This window comes from Oncorhynchus mykiss, chromosome 10 (genome assembly GCF_013265735.2).
Source record: "Oncorhynchus mykiss isolate Arlee chromosome 10, USDA_OmykA_1.1, whole genome shotgun sequence".
In the NCBI taxonomy this organism is placed as follows: Eukaryota; Metazoa; Chordata; class Actinopteri; order Salmoniformes; family Salmonidae; genus Oncorhynchus; species Oncorhynchus mykiss.
In genome coordinates, this window is record NC_048574.1 from 87,409,265 (window position 1) to 87,421,764 (window position 12,500).

At 50.5% G+C, this 12,500-nt stretch overlaps 1 protein-coding gene across 4 annotated transcripts in view; it reads right to left on the reverse strand.

Annotated features, from left to right (window-relative positions):
- LOC110518820 (UDP-glucose 6-dehydrogenase) overlaps positions 1 to 12,500 on the reverse strand; it is a 28,245-nt gene that overhangs the window by 3,194 nt on the left and 12,551 nt on the right. For 2 of the 4 annotated variants that reach the window (XM_036934408.1, XM_036934409.1), the window contains exons 8-9: positions 8,690 to 8,820; positions 2,598 to 2,734 (exon numbers count right to left, since the gene is read on the reverse strand). In XM_036934408.1, coding sequence (XP_036790303.1) covers positions 2,598 to 2,734; positions 8,690 to 8,820 — 268 coding nt within the window. Of the gene's footprint in view, positions 1 to 484; positions 734 to 2,058; positions 2,181 to 2,597; positions 2,735 to 8,689; positions 8,821 to 12,500 lie in introns of those variants that run through there. The other 2 variants (XM_036934411.1, XM_036934410.1) reach the window with 2 other exon arrangements.

Consider the following 12,500-nt stretch of genomic DNA (forward strand, 5'->3'; position numbering starts at 1 on the left):
ATAGACACTACAATACACAGATACACCATCACATAGACACTACAATACACCATCACATAGACACACCGTCACAGAGACACTGTGACCAGCTCAGACACTACAATACACAGATACACCGTCACATAGACACTACAATACACAGATACACCATCACATAGACACTACAATACACAGATACACCATCACATAGACACTACAATACACAATCACATAGACACACCGTCACAGAGACACTGTGACCAGCTCAGACACTACAATACACAGATACACCGTCACATAGACACTACAATACACAGATACACCATCACATAGACACTACAATACACAGATACACCGTCACATAGACACTACAATACACAGATACACCATCACATAGACACTACAATACACAGATACACCATCACATAGACACTACAATACACCATCACATAGACACTACAATACACAGATACACCATCACATAGACACTACAATACACGATCACACAGACACTACAATACACAGATACACCGTCACATAGACACTGTGACCAGCTCAGACACTACAATACACAGATACACAATCACATAGACACTACAATACACAGATACACCGTCACATAGACACTACAACACACAGATACACCATCACATAGACACTACAATACACAGATACACCATCACACAGACGACCAGAGCGTGAGCCCCCTGACAGGCCTGGTAGGGATCCACTGACACTGTGACCAGCTCAGACACTACAATATACAGATACACCGTCACATAGACACTACAACACACAGATACACCGTCACATAGACACTACAATACACAGATACACGTCACATAGACACACCGTCACATAGACACTGTGACCAGCTCAGACACTACAATACACAGATACACGTCACATAGACACTACAATACACAGATACACAATCACATAGACACTACAATACACAGATACACCATCACACAGACACTACAATACACAGATACACAATCACATAGACACTACAATACACAGATACACCATCACACAGACACTACAATACACAGATACACCATCACATAGACACTACAATACACAGATACACCGTCACACAGACACTACAATACACAGATACACCATCACATAGACACTACAATACACAGATACACCGTCACACAGACACTACAATACACAGATACACCATCACATAGACACTACAATACACAGATACACCGTCACACAGACACTACAATACACAGATACACCATCACATAGACACTACAACACACAGATACACCGTCACATAGACACTACAATACACAGATACACGTCACATAGACACTACAATACACAGATACACCATCACATAGACACTACAATACACAGATACACAATCACATAGACACTACAATACACCATCACACAGACACTACAATACACAGATACACAATCACATAGACACTACAACACACAGATACACCATCACATAGACACTACAATACACAGATACACCATCACATAGACACTACAATACACCATCACACAGACACTACAATACACAGATACACAATCACATAGACACTACAACACACAGATACACCATCACATAGACACTACAATACACAGATACACCATCACATAGACACTACAATACACCATCACACAGACACTACAATACACAGATACACCATCACATAGACACTACAATACACCATCACACAGACACTACAATACACAGATACACCGTCACATAGACACTACAATACACAGATACACCATCACATAGACACTACAATACACAGATACACCATCACATAGACACTACAATACACCATCACACAGACACTACAATACACAGATACACCATCACACAGACACTACAATACACAGATACACCATCACATAGACACTACAATACACCATCACACAGACACTACAATACACAGATACACCGTCACATAGACACTACAATACACAGATACACCATCACATAGACACTACAATACACAGATACACCATCACATAGACACTACAATACACCATCACTCAGACACTACAATACACAGATACACAATCACATAGACACTACAACACACAGATACACCATCACATAGACACTACAATACACAGATACACCATCACACAGACGACCAGAGCGTGAGCCCCCTGACAGGCCTGGTAGGGATCCACTGACACTGTGACCAGCTCAGACACTACAATACACAGATACACCGTCACATAGACACTACAATACACAGATACACGTCACATAGACACACCGTCACATAGACACTGTGACCAGCTCAGACACTACAATACACAGATACACCATCACATAGACACTACAATACACCATCACACAGACACTACAATACACAGATACACCGTCACATAGACACTACAATACACCATCACACAGACACTACAATACACAGATACACCGTCACATAGACACTACAATACACAGATACACCGTCACATAGACACTGTGACCAGCTCAGACACTACAATACACAGATACACCGTCACATAGACACTGTGACCAGATCAGGCAGACAGACAGACAGGCAGGCAGACAGGCAGGCAGACAGCCAGCCAGCCAGGAAGACCCCCCCTCCTCCCTCCTCTACCTCTGTGAGGGTCTTCAGAGATGTGCGGTTGAGAGAGGTCCAGAATGATCTGTTCCTTCAGGACTTTAGGGTCGTAGATGTGGAGCTTGGCTCCCTCGTCCATCAGGTACTTAGATATATAGATACTAGAAGACTCCCTGAAAGACACACACACACACACACACACACACACACACACACACACACACACACACACACACACGTCAGTCATTTAGCAGGCTTACAGGAGCAGTTTAGGTTAAGTGCCTTGCTCAAGGGCACAGATCGATTTTTCTCTCCCACCTAGTCGACTGGAAGATTTGAACCAGCAACCTTTCAGTACTGGCCCAACAATCTTAAATCGCTAAGCTACCTGGCATCCCATAATATGAATGATTAATGTGTGTTCTATATGAGTATATCAGGTCAAGGTTCCAAGACATGCACTTTACCCCTACACACTGATTAACCTGACACACACACACACACACACTGATTAACCTGACACACACACACACACACTGATTAACCACACACACACACACACACACACAGATTAGCCTGACACACACGAGAGAGAGAGAGAGACAGGCACTTTACCCCTACACACACTGATTAACCTCACACACACACACACAAACCTGACACACACTGATTAACCTGAAACACGCGAGATAGAGGAGAGAGAGAGAGAAAGGGGACAGAGAGAGAGGAGACCGAGGAGAGAGAGAGGGGACAGAGAGAGTGGAGACAGAGGAGAGAGAGAGGGGACAGAGAGAGAGGAGACAGAGGAGAGAGAGACAGGCACTACACAAAACAGAGACAGAGAGAGACAAATTTGACCCCAATAACTACCGTGGAATATGCGTCAACAGTAACCTTGGGAAAATCCTCTGCATTATTATTAACAGCAGACTCGTACATTTCCTCAATGAAAACAATGTACTGAGCAAATGTCAAATTGGCTTTTTACCAAATTACCGTATGACAGAACACGTATTCACCCTGCACACCCTAATTGACAAACAAACCAAAACTAAGGCAAAGTCTTCTCATGATTTGTTGATTTCAAAAAAGCTTTGGACTTAATTTGGCATGAGGGTCTGCTATACAAACTGATGGAAAGTGGTGTTGGGGGAAAACGACATGATAAAATCCATGTACACAAACAACAAGTGTGCGGTTAAAATTGGCAAAAAACACACATTTCTTTCCACGGTGTCGTGAGGTGAGACAGGGATGCAGCTTAAGCCCCACCCTCTTCAACATATATATCAACGAATTGGCGCGGGCACTAGAAAAGTATGCAGCACCCGGCCTCCCCCTGCTAGAATCTGAAGTCAAATGTCTGCTGTTTGCTGATGATCTGGTGCTTCTGTCACCAGGAGGGCCTAAAGCAGCACCTAGATCTTATGCACAGATTCTGTCAGACCTGGGCCCTGACAGACCTGGGCCCTGACAGACATGGGCCCTGACAGACCTGGACCCTGCCAGACCTGGGCCCAGACAGACCTGGACCCTGCCAGACCTGGGCCCTGACAGACCTGGGCCCTGACAGACCTGGGCCCTGACAGACCTGGACCCTGACAGACCTGGACCCTGACAGACCTGGACCCTGACAGACCTGGGCCCTGACAGACCTGACAGACCTGGGTCCTGACAGACCTGGACCCTGACAGACCTGACAGACCTGACAGACCTGGGCCTTTACAGACCTGGGTCCTGACAGACCTGGGCCCTGACAGACCTGGGCCCAGACAGACCTGGGCCCTGACAGACCTGATAGACCTGGGCCCTGACAGACCTGATAGACCTGGGCCCTGACAGACCTGGGCCCAGACAGACCTGGGCCTTGACAGACCTGACAGACCTGGGCCCTGACAGACCTGGGCCCTGACAGACCTGGGCCCTGACAGACCTGATAGACCTGGGCCCTGACAGACCTGGGCCCTGACAGACCTGATAGACCTGGGCCCTGACAGACCTGGGCCCTGACAGACCTGGGCCCTGACAGACCTGGGCCCTGACAGACCTGGGCCCAGACAAACCTGGGCCCAGACAGACCTGGGCCCTGACAGACCTGATAGACCTGGGCTCTGACAGACCTGATAGACCTGGGCCCTGACAGACCTGGGCCCTGACAGACCTGGGCCCAGACAGACCTGGGCCCTGACAGACCTGGGCCCAGACAGACCTGGGCCCTGACAGACCTGATAGACCTGGGCCCTGACAGACCTGGGCCCTGACAGACCTGATAGACCTGGGCCCTGACAGACCTGGGCCCTGACAGACCTGGGCCCTGACAGACCTGGGCCCTGACAGACCTGACAGACCTGGGCCCTGACAGACCTGGGCCCTGACAGACCTGGGCCCTGACAGACCTGGGCCCTGACAGACCTGACAGACCTGGGCCCTGACAGACCTGGACCCTGACAGACCTGGGCCCTGACAGACCTGGACCCTGACAGACCTGGGCCCTGACAGACCTGACAGACCTGGGTCCTGACAGACCTGGACCCTGACAGACCTGACAGACCTGGGCCCTGACAGACCTGGGTCCTGACAGACCTGGGCCCTGACAGACCTGGGTCCTGACAGACCTGGGCCCTGACAGACCTGGGCCCAGACAGACCTGGGCCCTGACAGACCTGGGCCCTGACAGACCTGATAGACCTGGGCCCTGACAGACCTGGGCCCTGACAGACCTGACAGACCTGGGCCCTGACAGACCTGGGCCCTGACAGACCTGGGCCCTGACAGACCTGGGCCCTGACAGACCTGGGCCCTGACCGACCTGGGCCCAGACAGACCTGGGCCCTGACAGACCTGATAGACCTGGGCCCTGACAGACCTGATAGACCTGGGCCCTGACAGACCTGGGCCCTGACAGACCTGGGCCCAGACAGACCTGGGCCCTGACAGACCTGGGCCCAGACAGACCTGGGCCCTGACAGACCTGGGCCCTGACAGACCTGGGCCCTGACAGACCTGGGCCCTGACAGACCTGGGCCCTGACAGACCTGATAGACCTGGGCCCTGACAGACCTGGGCCCTGACAGACCTGATAGACCTGGGCCCTGACAGACCTGGGCCCTGACAGACCTGGGCCCTGACAGACCTGGGCCCTGACAGACCTGACAGACCTGGACCCTGACAGACCTGGGCCCTGACAGACCTGGGCCCTGACAGACCTGGGCCCTGCCAGACCTGACAGACCTGGGCCCTGACAGACCTGGGCCCTGACAGACCTGGGCCCTGACAGACCTGACAGACCTGGGCCCTGACAGACCTGGACCCTGACAGACCTGGGCCCTGACAGACCTGGACCCTGACAGACCTGGGCCCTGACAGACCTGACAGACCTGGGTCCTGACAGACCTGGACCCTGACAGACCTGACAGACCTGACAGACCTGGGCCCTGACAGACCTGGGTCCTGACAGACCTGGGCCCTGACAGACCTGGGCCCAGACAGACCTGGGCCCAGACAGACCTGGGCCCAGACAGACCTGATAGACCTGGGCCCTGACAGACCTGATAGACCTGGGCCCTGACAGACCTGGGCCCTGACAGACCTGGGCCCAGACAGACCTGGGCCCTGACAGACCTGGGCCCTGACAGACCTGATAGACCTGGGCCCTGACAGACCTGGGCCCTGACAGACCTGGGCCCTGACAGACCTGGGCCCTGACAGACCTGGGCCCTGACAGACCTGACAGACCTGGACCCTGACAGACCTGGGCCCTGACAGACCTGGGCCCTGACAGACCTGGGCCCTGACAGACCTGACAGACCTGGGCCCTGACAGACCTGGACCCTGACAGACCTGGGCCCTGACAGACCTGGACCCTGACAGACCTGGGCCCTGACAGACCTGACAGACCTGGGTCCTGACAGACCTGGACCCTGACAGACCTGACAGACCTGACAGACCTGGGCCCTGACAGACCTGGGTCCTGACAGACCTGGGCCCTGACAGACCTGGGCCCAGACAGACCTGGGCCCTGACAGACCTGATAGACCTGGGCCCTGACAGACCTGATAGACCTGGGCCCTGACAGACCTGGGCCCTGACAGACCTGGGCCCAGACAGACCTGGGCCCTGACAGACCTGACAGACCTGGGCCCTGACAGACCTGGGCCCTGACAGACCTGATAGACCTGGGCCCTGACAGACCTGGGCCCTGACAGACCTGATAGACCTGGGCCCTGACAGACCTGGAACCTGACAGACCTGGGCCCTGACAGACCTGGGCCCTGACAGACCTGGGCCCTGACAGACCTGGGCCCTGACAGACCTGGGCCCAGACAGACCTGGGCCCAGACAGACCTGATAGACCTGGGCCCTGACAGACCTGATAGACCTGGGCCCTGACAGACCTGGGCCCTGACAGACCTGGGCCCAGACAGACCTGGGCCCTGACAGACCTGACAGACCTGGGCCCAGACAGACCTGGGCCCTGACAGACCTGACAGACCTGGGCCCTGACAGACCTGGGCCCTGACAGACCTGGGCCCTGACAGACCTGATAGACCTGGGCCCTGACAGACCTGATAGACCTGGGCCCTGACAGACCTGGGCCCTGACAGACCTGGGCCCTGACAGACCTGGGCCCTGACAGACCTGGGCCCTGATAGACCTGGGCCCTGACAGACCTGGGCCCTGACAGACCTGGACCCTGACAGACCTGGGCCCTGCTGGGCCCTGACAGACCTGGGCCCTGACAGACCTGGGCCCTGACAGACCTGGGCCCTGACAGACCTGACAGACCTGGGCCCTGACAGACCTGGGCCCTGACAGACCTAGGCCCTGACAGTAAAGACCAAAATAATGGAGTTCCAAAAAAGGTCCAGGACCACAAATACAAATTCCATCTCGACACTGTTGTCCTAGAACACACAAAAAACTATACAGACCTTGGCCAAAACATCAGCGCCAACAGGTAACTTCCACAAAGCTGTGAACGATCTGAGAGACAAGGTAAGAAGAACCTTCTATGCCGCCAAAAGGAAGATCAAATTCAACATTAGGATCTGGCTAAAACTCATTTCCCTTTATGGTTGTGAGGTCTGGGCTCCGCTCACCAACCAAGAATTCACAAAAGGAGAAAAACACCAAATTGAGACTCTGCACGCAGAATTTTGCCCCAGGACAGCAACACAATTAGACCCAACCAAATCATGAGAAAACTAAAAGATAATTACTTGATACATTGGAAAGAATTAACAAAAAAACTGAGCAAACTAGAATGCTATTTGGCCCTAAACAGAGAGTACACAGCGGCAGAATACCTGACCACTGTGACTGACCCAAACTTAAGGAAAGCTTTGACTATGTACAGACTCAGAGAGCATAGCCTTGCTATTGAGAAAGGCCGCCGTAGGCAGACATGGCTCTCAAGAGAAGACAGGCTATGTGCTCACTGCCCACAAAATGAGGTGGAAACTGAGCTGCACTTCCTAACCTCCTGCCCAATGTATGACCATATTAGAGAGACATATTTCCCTCAAAACAAACCCGATTTTGATAAACTCCCATATCTACTGGGTGAAATACCACAGTGTGACATCACAGCAGCAAGATTTGTGACCTGTTGCCACAAGAAAAGGGCAACCAGTGAAGAACAAACACCATTGTAAATACAACCTATAATTATGCTTATTTATTTTCACATCATTACAACACTGTTTACAGAGATAATATGACATCTGAAATGTCTTTATTCTTTTGGAACTTCTGTGAGTGGAATGTTTACTGTTAGTTTTATATTGCTTATTTCACTTTCGTTTATCATCTACTCATCTAAGTTTCCCATGAAAATAAAGAGAGAGAAAGAAAAGGAATTGATGTTTCAACAAGAGAAGAAAGAGGAGAGAGGGAACGAGGAGGAAGAGAGGGAACGAGGAGGAAGAGAGGGAACGAGGAGGAAGAGAGGGAACGAGGAGGAAGAGAGGGAACGAGGAGGAAGAGAGGGAACGAGGAGGAAGAGAGGGAACGAGGAGGAAGAGAGGGAACGAGGAGGAAGAGAGGGAACGAGGAGGAAGAGAGGGAACGAGGAGGAAGAGAGGGAACGAGGAGGAGAGGAGAAGAATAGAAGATAGGAAAATAGATACCTGGTGTCTCCAGTGTCTTTCTTAAAGGAGAATCCCAGCAGAGCGATCTTCTTCCCTGTCACTGTGTTAAACAGACAGTCAATGATACGACACGCAAACCTCCTCCGTTGGTACTCATTCATATCAATCACCTGGAGAGAGGGAGGAGGTGGGAGAGGGAGGAGGGAGGAAGAGGAGGGGGAGGAGGTTGGGAGAGAGGGAGGAGGGAAAAGGGGGTGAAGAGGAAGGAGGGAGAGGGAGAGGAGGAGGGAGAGAGGGAGGAGGAGGAGGGAGAGGGGGAGGAGGAGGGAGAGGAAGGGAGGGAGAGGGGGAGGAGGAGGGAGGAGGAGGGAGAGAGGGAGGAGGAGGGAGAGGAGGAGGGAGAGAGGGAGGAGGGAAAGGGAGGTGAAGAGGAAGGAGGTGAAAGCATAATAATAAATATAGCTGTGAGCAGCAATGAACGGGGTTCACAGGATGACAGAAAGAACACAAGATGAGTTGGAGAACAACAAGCACTATCATGTTGTAACTAACTATCTTTACACATGCAAATAATGAGTTACCTTTTTATGGCTGCAGGGGGCAGTATTGAGTAGCTTGGATGAAAAGTGCCCATGTCAAACGGCCTGCTCCTCAGTCATAGTTGCTAATATTTGCATATTATTATTAGTATTGGATAGAAAACACTCTGACGTTTCTAAAACTGTTTGAATTATGTCTGTGAGTATGACAGAACTCATATCATATCATCACTCGTATCATTGAATGTCTGTTTAACACAGTGACAGGGAAAAAAAAACGGAGAAATTCCACTTCCTGTTTTTTTTTCTGGAGGTGGCAGATTTTCAACCAAGGTCTCATTGAAATTACAGCGAGATATGGATGAGTTTTCACTTCCTACGCCTTCCACTAGATGTCAGCAGTCAATAGAACTTTGTCTGATGACTCTAATGTGAAGGGGGGTCGAATGACACAGGAAATAGTGACCACAGCCATGAGTGGACCACGCTTTCACCAGGCGCGTTCACAGGGGAAGGACCTGCGTTCCACCGCTCATCTGAAGTCAATCTAATTCTCCGGTTGGAACGTTATTCAAGATGCATGTAAACTACATTCTAAAGATTGATTCAGTACATCGTTTGACATGTTTCTACTGACTGTTACGGAACTTTTGGACATTTCGTCACGTTATAGTGGACGCGCTTTGTGACTTTGGAATTGTTTACCAAACGCATTAACCAAAGTAGCTAATTGGACATAAATAACAGACATTTTTGAACAAATCAAGCATTTATTGTGGACCTGGGATTCCTAGGAGTGCATTCTGATGAAGTTCATCAAAGGTAAGGAAACATTTATCATGTATTTTCTGGTTTCTGTTGACTCCAACATGGAGGCTAATTTGGCTTCTGTTCTGAGCTCCGTCTCAGATTATTGCATGTGTTGCTTTTTCCGTGCGCTTTTTTAAAAATCTGACACAGCGGTTGCATTAAGGAGAGGTATATCTATAATTCCATGTGTATAACTTGTATTATCATCTACATTTATGACGAGTATTTCTGTTGAAACGATGTGGCTATGCAAAATCACTTGATGTTTTTGGAACTAGTGAATCTAACGCGCCAATGTAAACTCTGATTGTTTTGATATAAATATGAACTTTATCAAACAAAACATGCATGTATTGTGTAACATGAAGTCCTATGAGTGTCATCTGATGAAGATCATCAAAGTTAGTGATTCATTTTATCTTTATTTCTGCTTTTTGTGAATGGTATATTTTGCTGGAAAATGGCTGTGCTTATTTGTGGTTTGGTGGAGACCTAACATACTCGTTTGTAGTGCTTTCGCTGAAAAGCCTATTTGAAATCGGACACTTTGGTGGGATTAACAACGAGAATAGCTTTAAAATGATATCAGACACGTCTGTTTTAGGAATTCTAATTATGAGATTTCTGTGGTTTGAATTTGGGGCTCTCTATTTTCACTGGTAGTTGTCAAATCGATCCCGATATTGGGATTGCAGCCATAACAGATGAACAGTATCAAATATCAAGTATCAAAAGTGTGGTTCGTCTTTGGGATGTCGATGACAGCGATGACAAGTTTACAGTTGACTGGCCACTGTGGAGTGGATCTACTGTGGTTTAAAAAATGGACACGTAAAATTAGATTTTTTGATTCGTCAATAACTCGGCATTCCTCTTGACCCTTAGAGAATAGCTATGTTAAGACATGTTCCATGGTTACCACATTCCACATGTGTTCGTATGGTACCATGGTTACCACATTCCACGTGTGTTCGTATGGTACCATGGTTACCACATTCCACGTGTGTTCGCATGGTACCATGGTTACCACATTCCACGTGTGTTCGTATGGTACCATGGTTACCACATTCCACGTGTTCGTATGGTACCATGGTTACCACAGTCCACATGTTCGTATGGTTCCATGGTTACCACATTCCACGTGTTCGTATGGTTCCATGGTTACCACATTCCACATGTATTGGTATGGTACCATGGTTACCACATTCCACGTGTTCGTATGGTACCATGGTTACCACATTCCACATGTGTTTGTATGGTTCATAAGAAGAAGACTAGGTACCGGTGACCCTCTCCTGCACCCTGACTAGGTACCAGTGACGCCCTCCTGCACCCTGACTCGGTACCGGTGACCCTCTCCTGCACCCTGACTCGGTACCGGTCACCCTCTCCTGCACCCTGACTAGGTACCGGTCACCCTCCTGCACCCTGACTAGGTACCGCTGACCCTCCTGCACCCTGACTAGGTACCGGTGACCCTCTCCTGCACCCTGACTCGGTACTGGCGACCCTCCTGCACCCTGACTAGGTACCGGTGACCCTCTCCTGCACCCTGACTAGGTACCGGTCACCCTCTCCTGCACCCTGACTCGGTACCGGTGATGCCCTCCTGCACCCTGACTCGGTACTGGCGACCCTCCTGCACCCTGATTAGGTACCGGTGACCCTCCTGCACCCTGATTAGGTACCGGTGACCCTCCTGCACCCTGACTAGGCACCGGTGACCCTCCTACACCCTGACTAGGTACCGGTGACCCTCCTACACCCTGACTAGGTACCGGTGACCCTCCTACACCCTGACTAGGTACCGGTGACCCTCCTACACCCTGACTAGGTACCGGTGACCCTCCTACACCCTGACTAGGTACCGGTGACCCTCCTGCACCCTGACTAGGTACCGGTGACCCTCCTACACCCTGACTAGGTACCGGTGACCCTCCTACACCCTGACTAGTTACCGGTGACCCTCCTACACCCTGACTAGGTACCGGTGACCCTCCTACACCCTGACTAGGTACCGGTGACCCTCCTACACCCTGACTAGGTACCGGTGACCCTCCTACACCCTGACTAGGTACCGGTGACCCTCCTACACCCTGACTAGGTACCGGTGACCCTCCTACACCCTGACTAGGTACCGGTGACCCTCCTACACCCTGACTAGGTACCGGTGACCCTCCTACACCCTGACTAGGTACCGGTGACCCTCCTACACCCTGACTAGGTACCGGTGACCCTCCTGCACCCTGACTAGGTACCGGTGACCCTCCTACACCCTGACTAGATACCGGTGACCCTCCTGCACCCTGACTAGGTACTGGTGACCCTCCTACACCCTGACTAGATACCGGTGACCCTCCTACACCCTGACTAGGTACCGGTGACCCTCCTACACACTACGAATCCCTAATAATACATTTTATTTAGCTATTTTCAAGACATTCATATTCCCTTTATATGGTCAAGATAAACTATAGAATCACACATTAAAATGAAAAGCC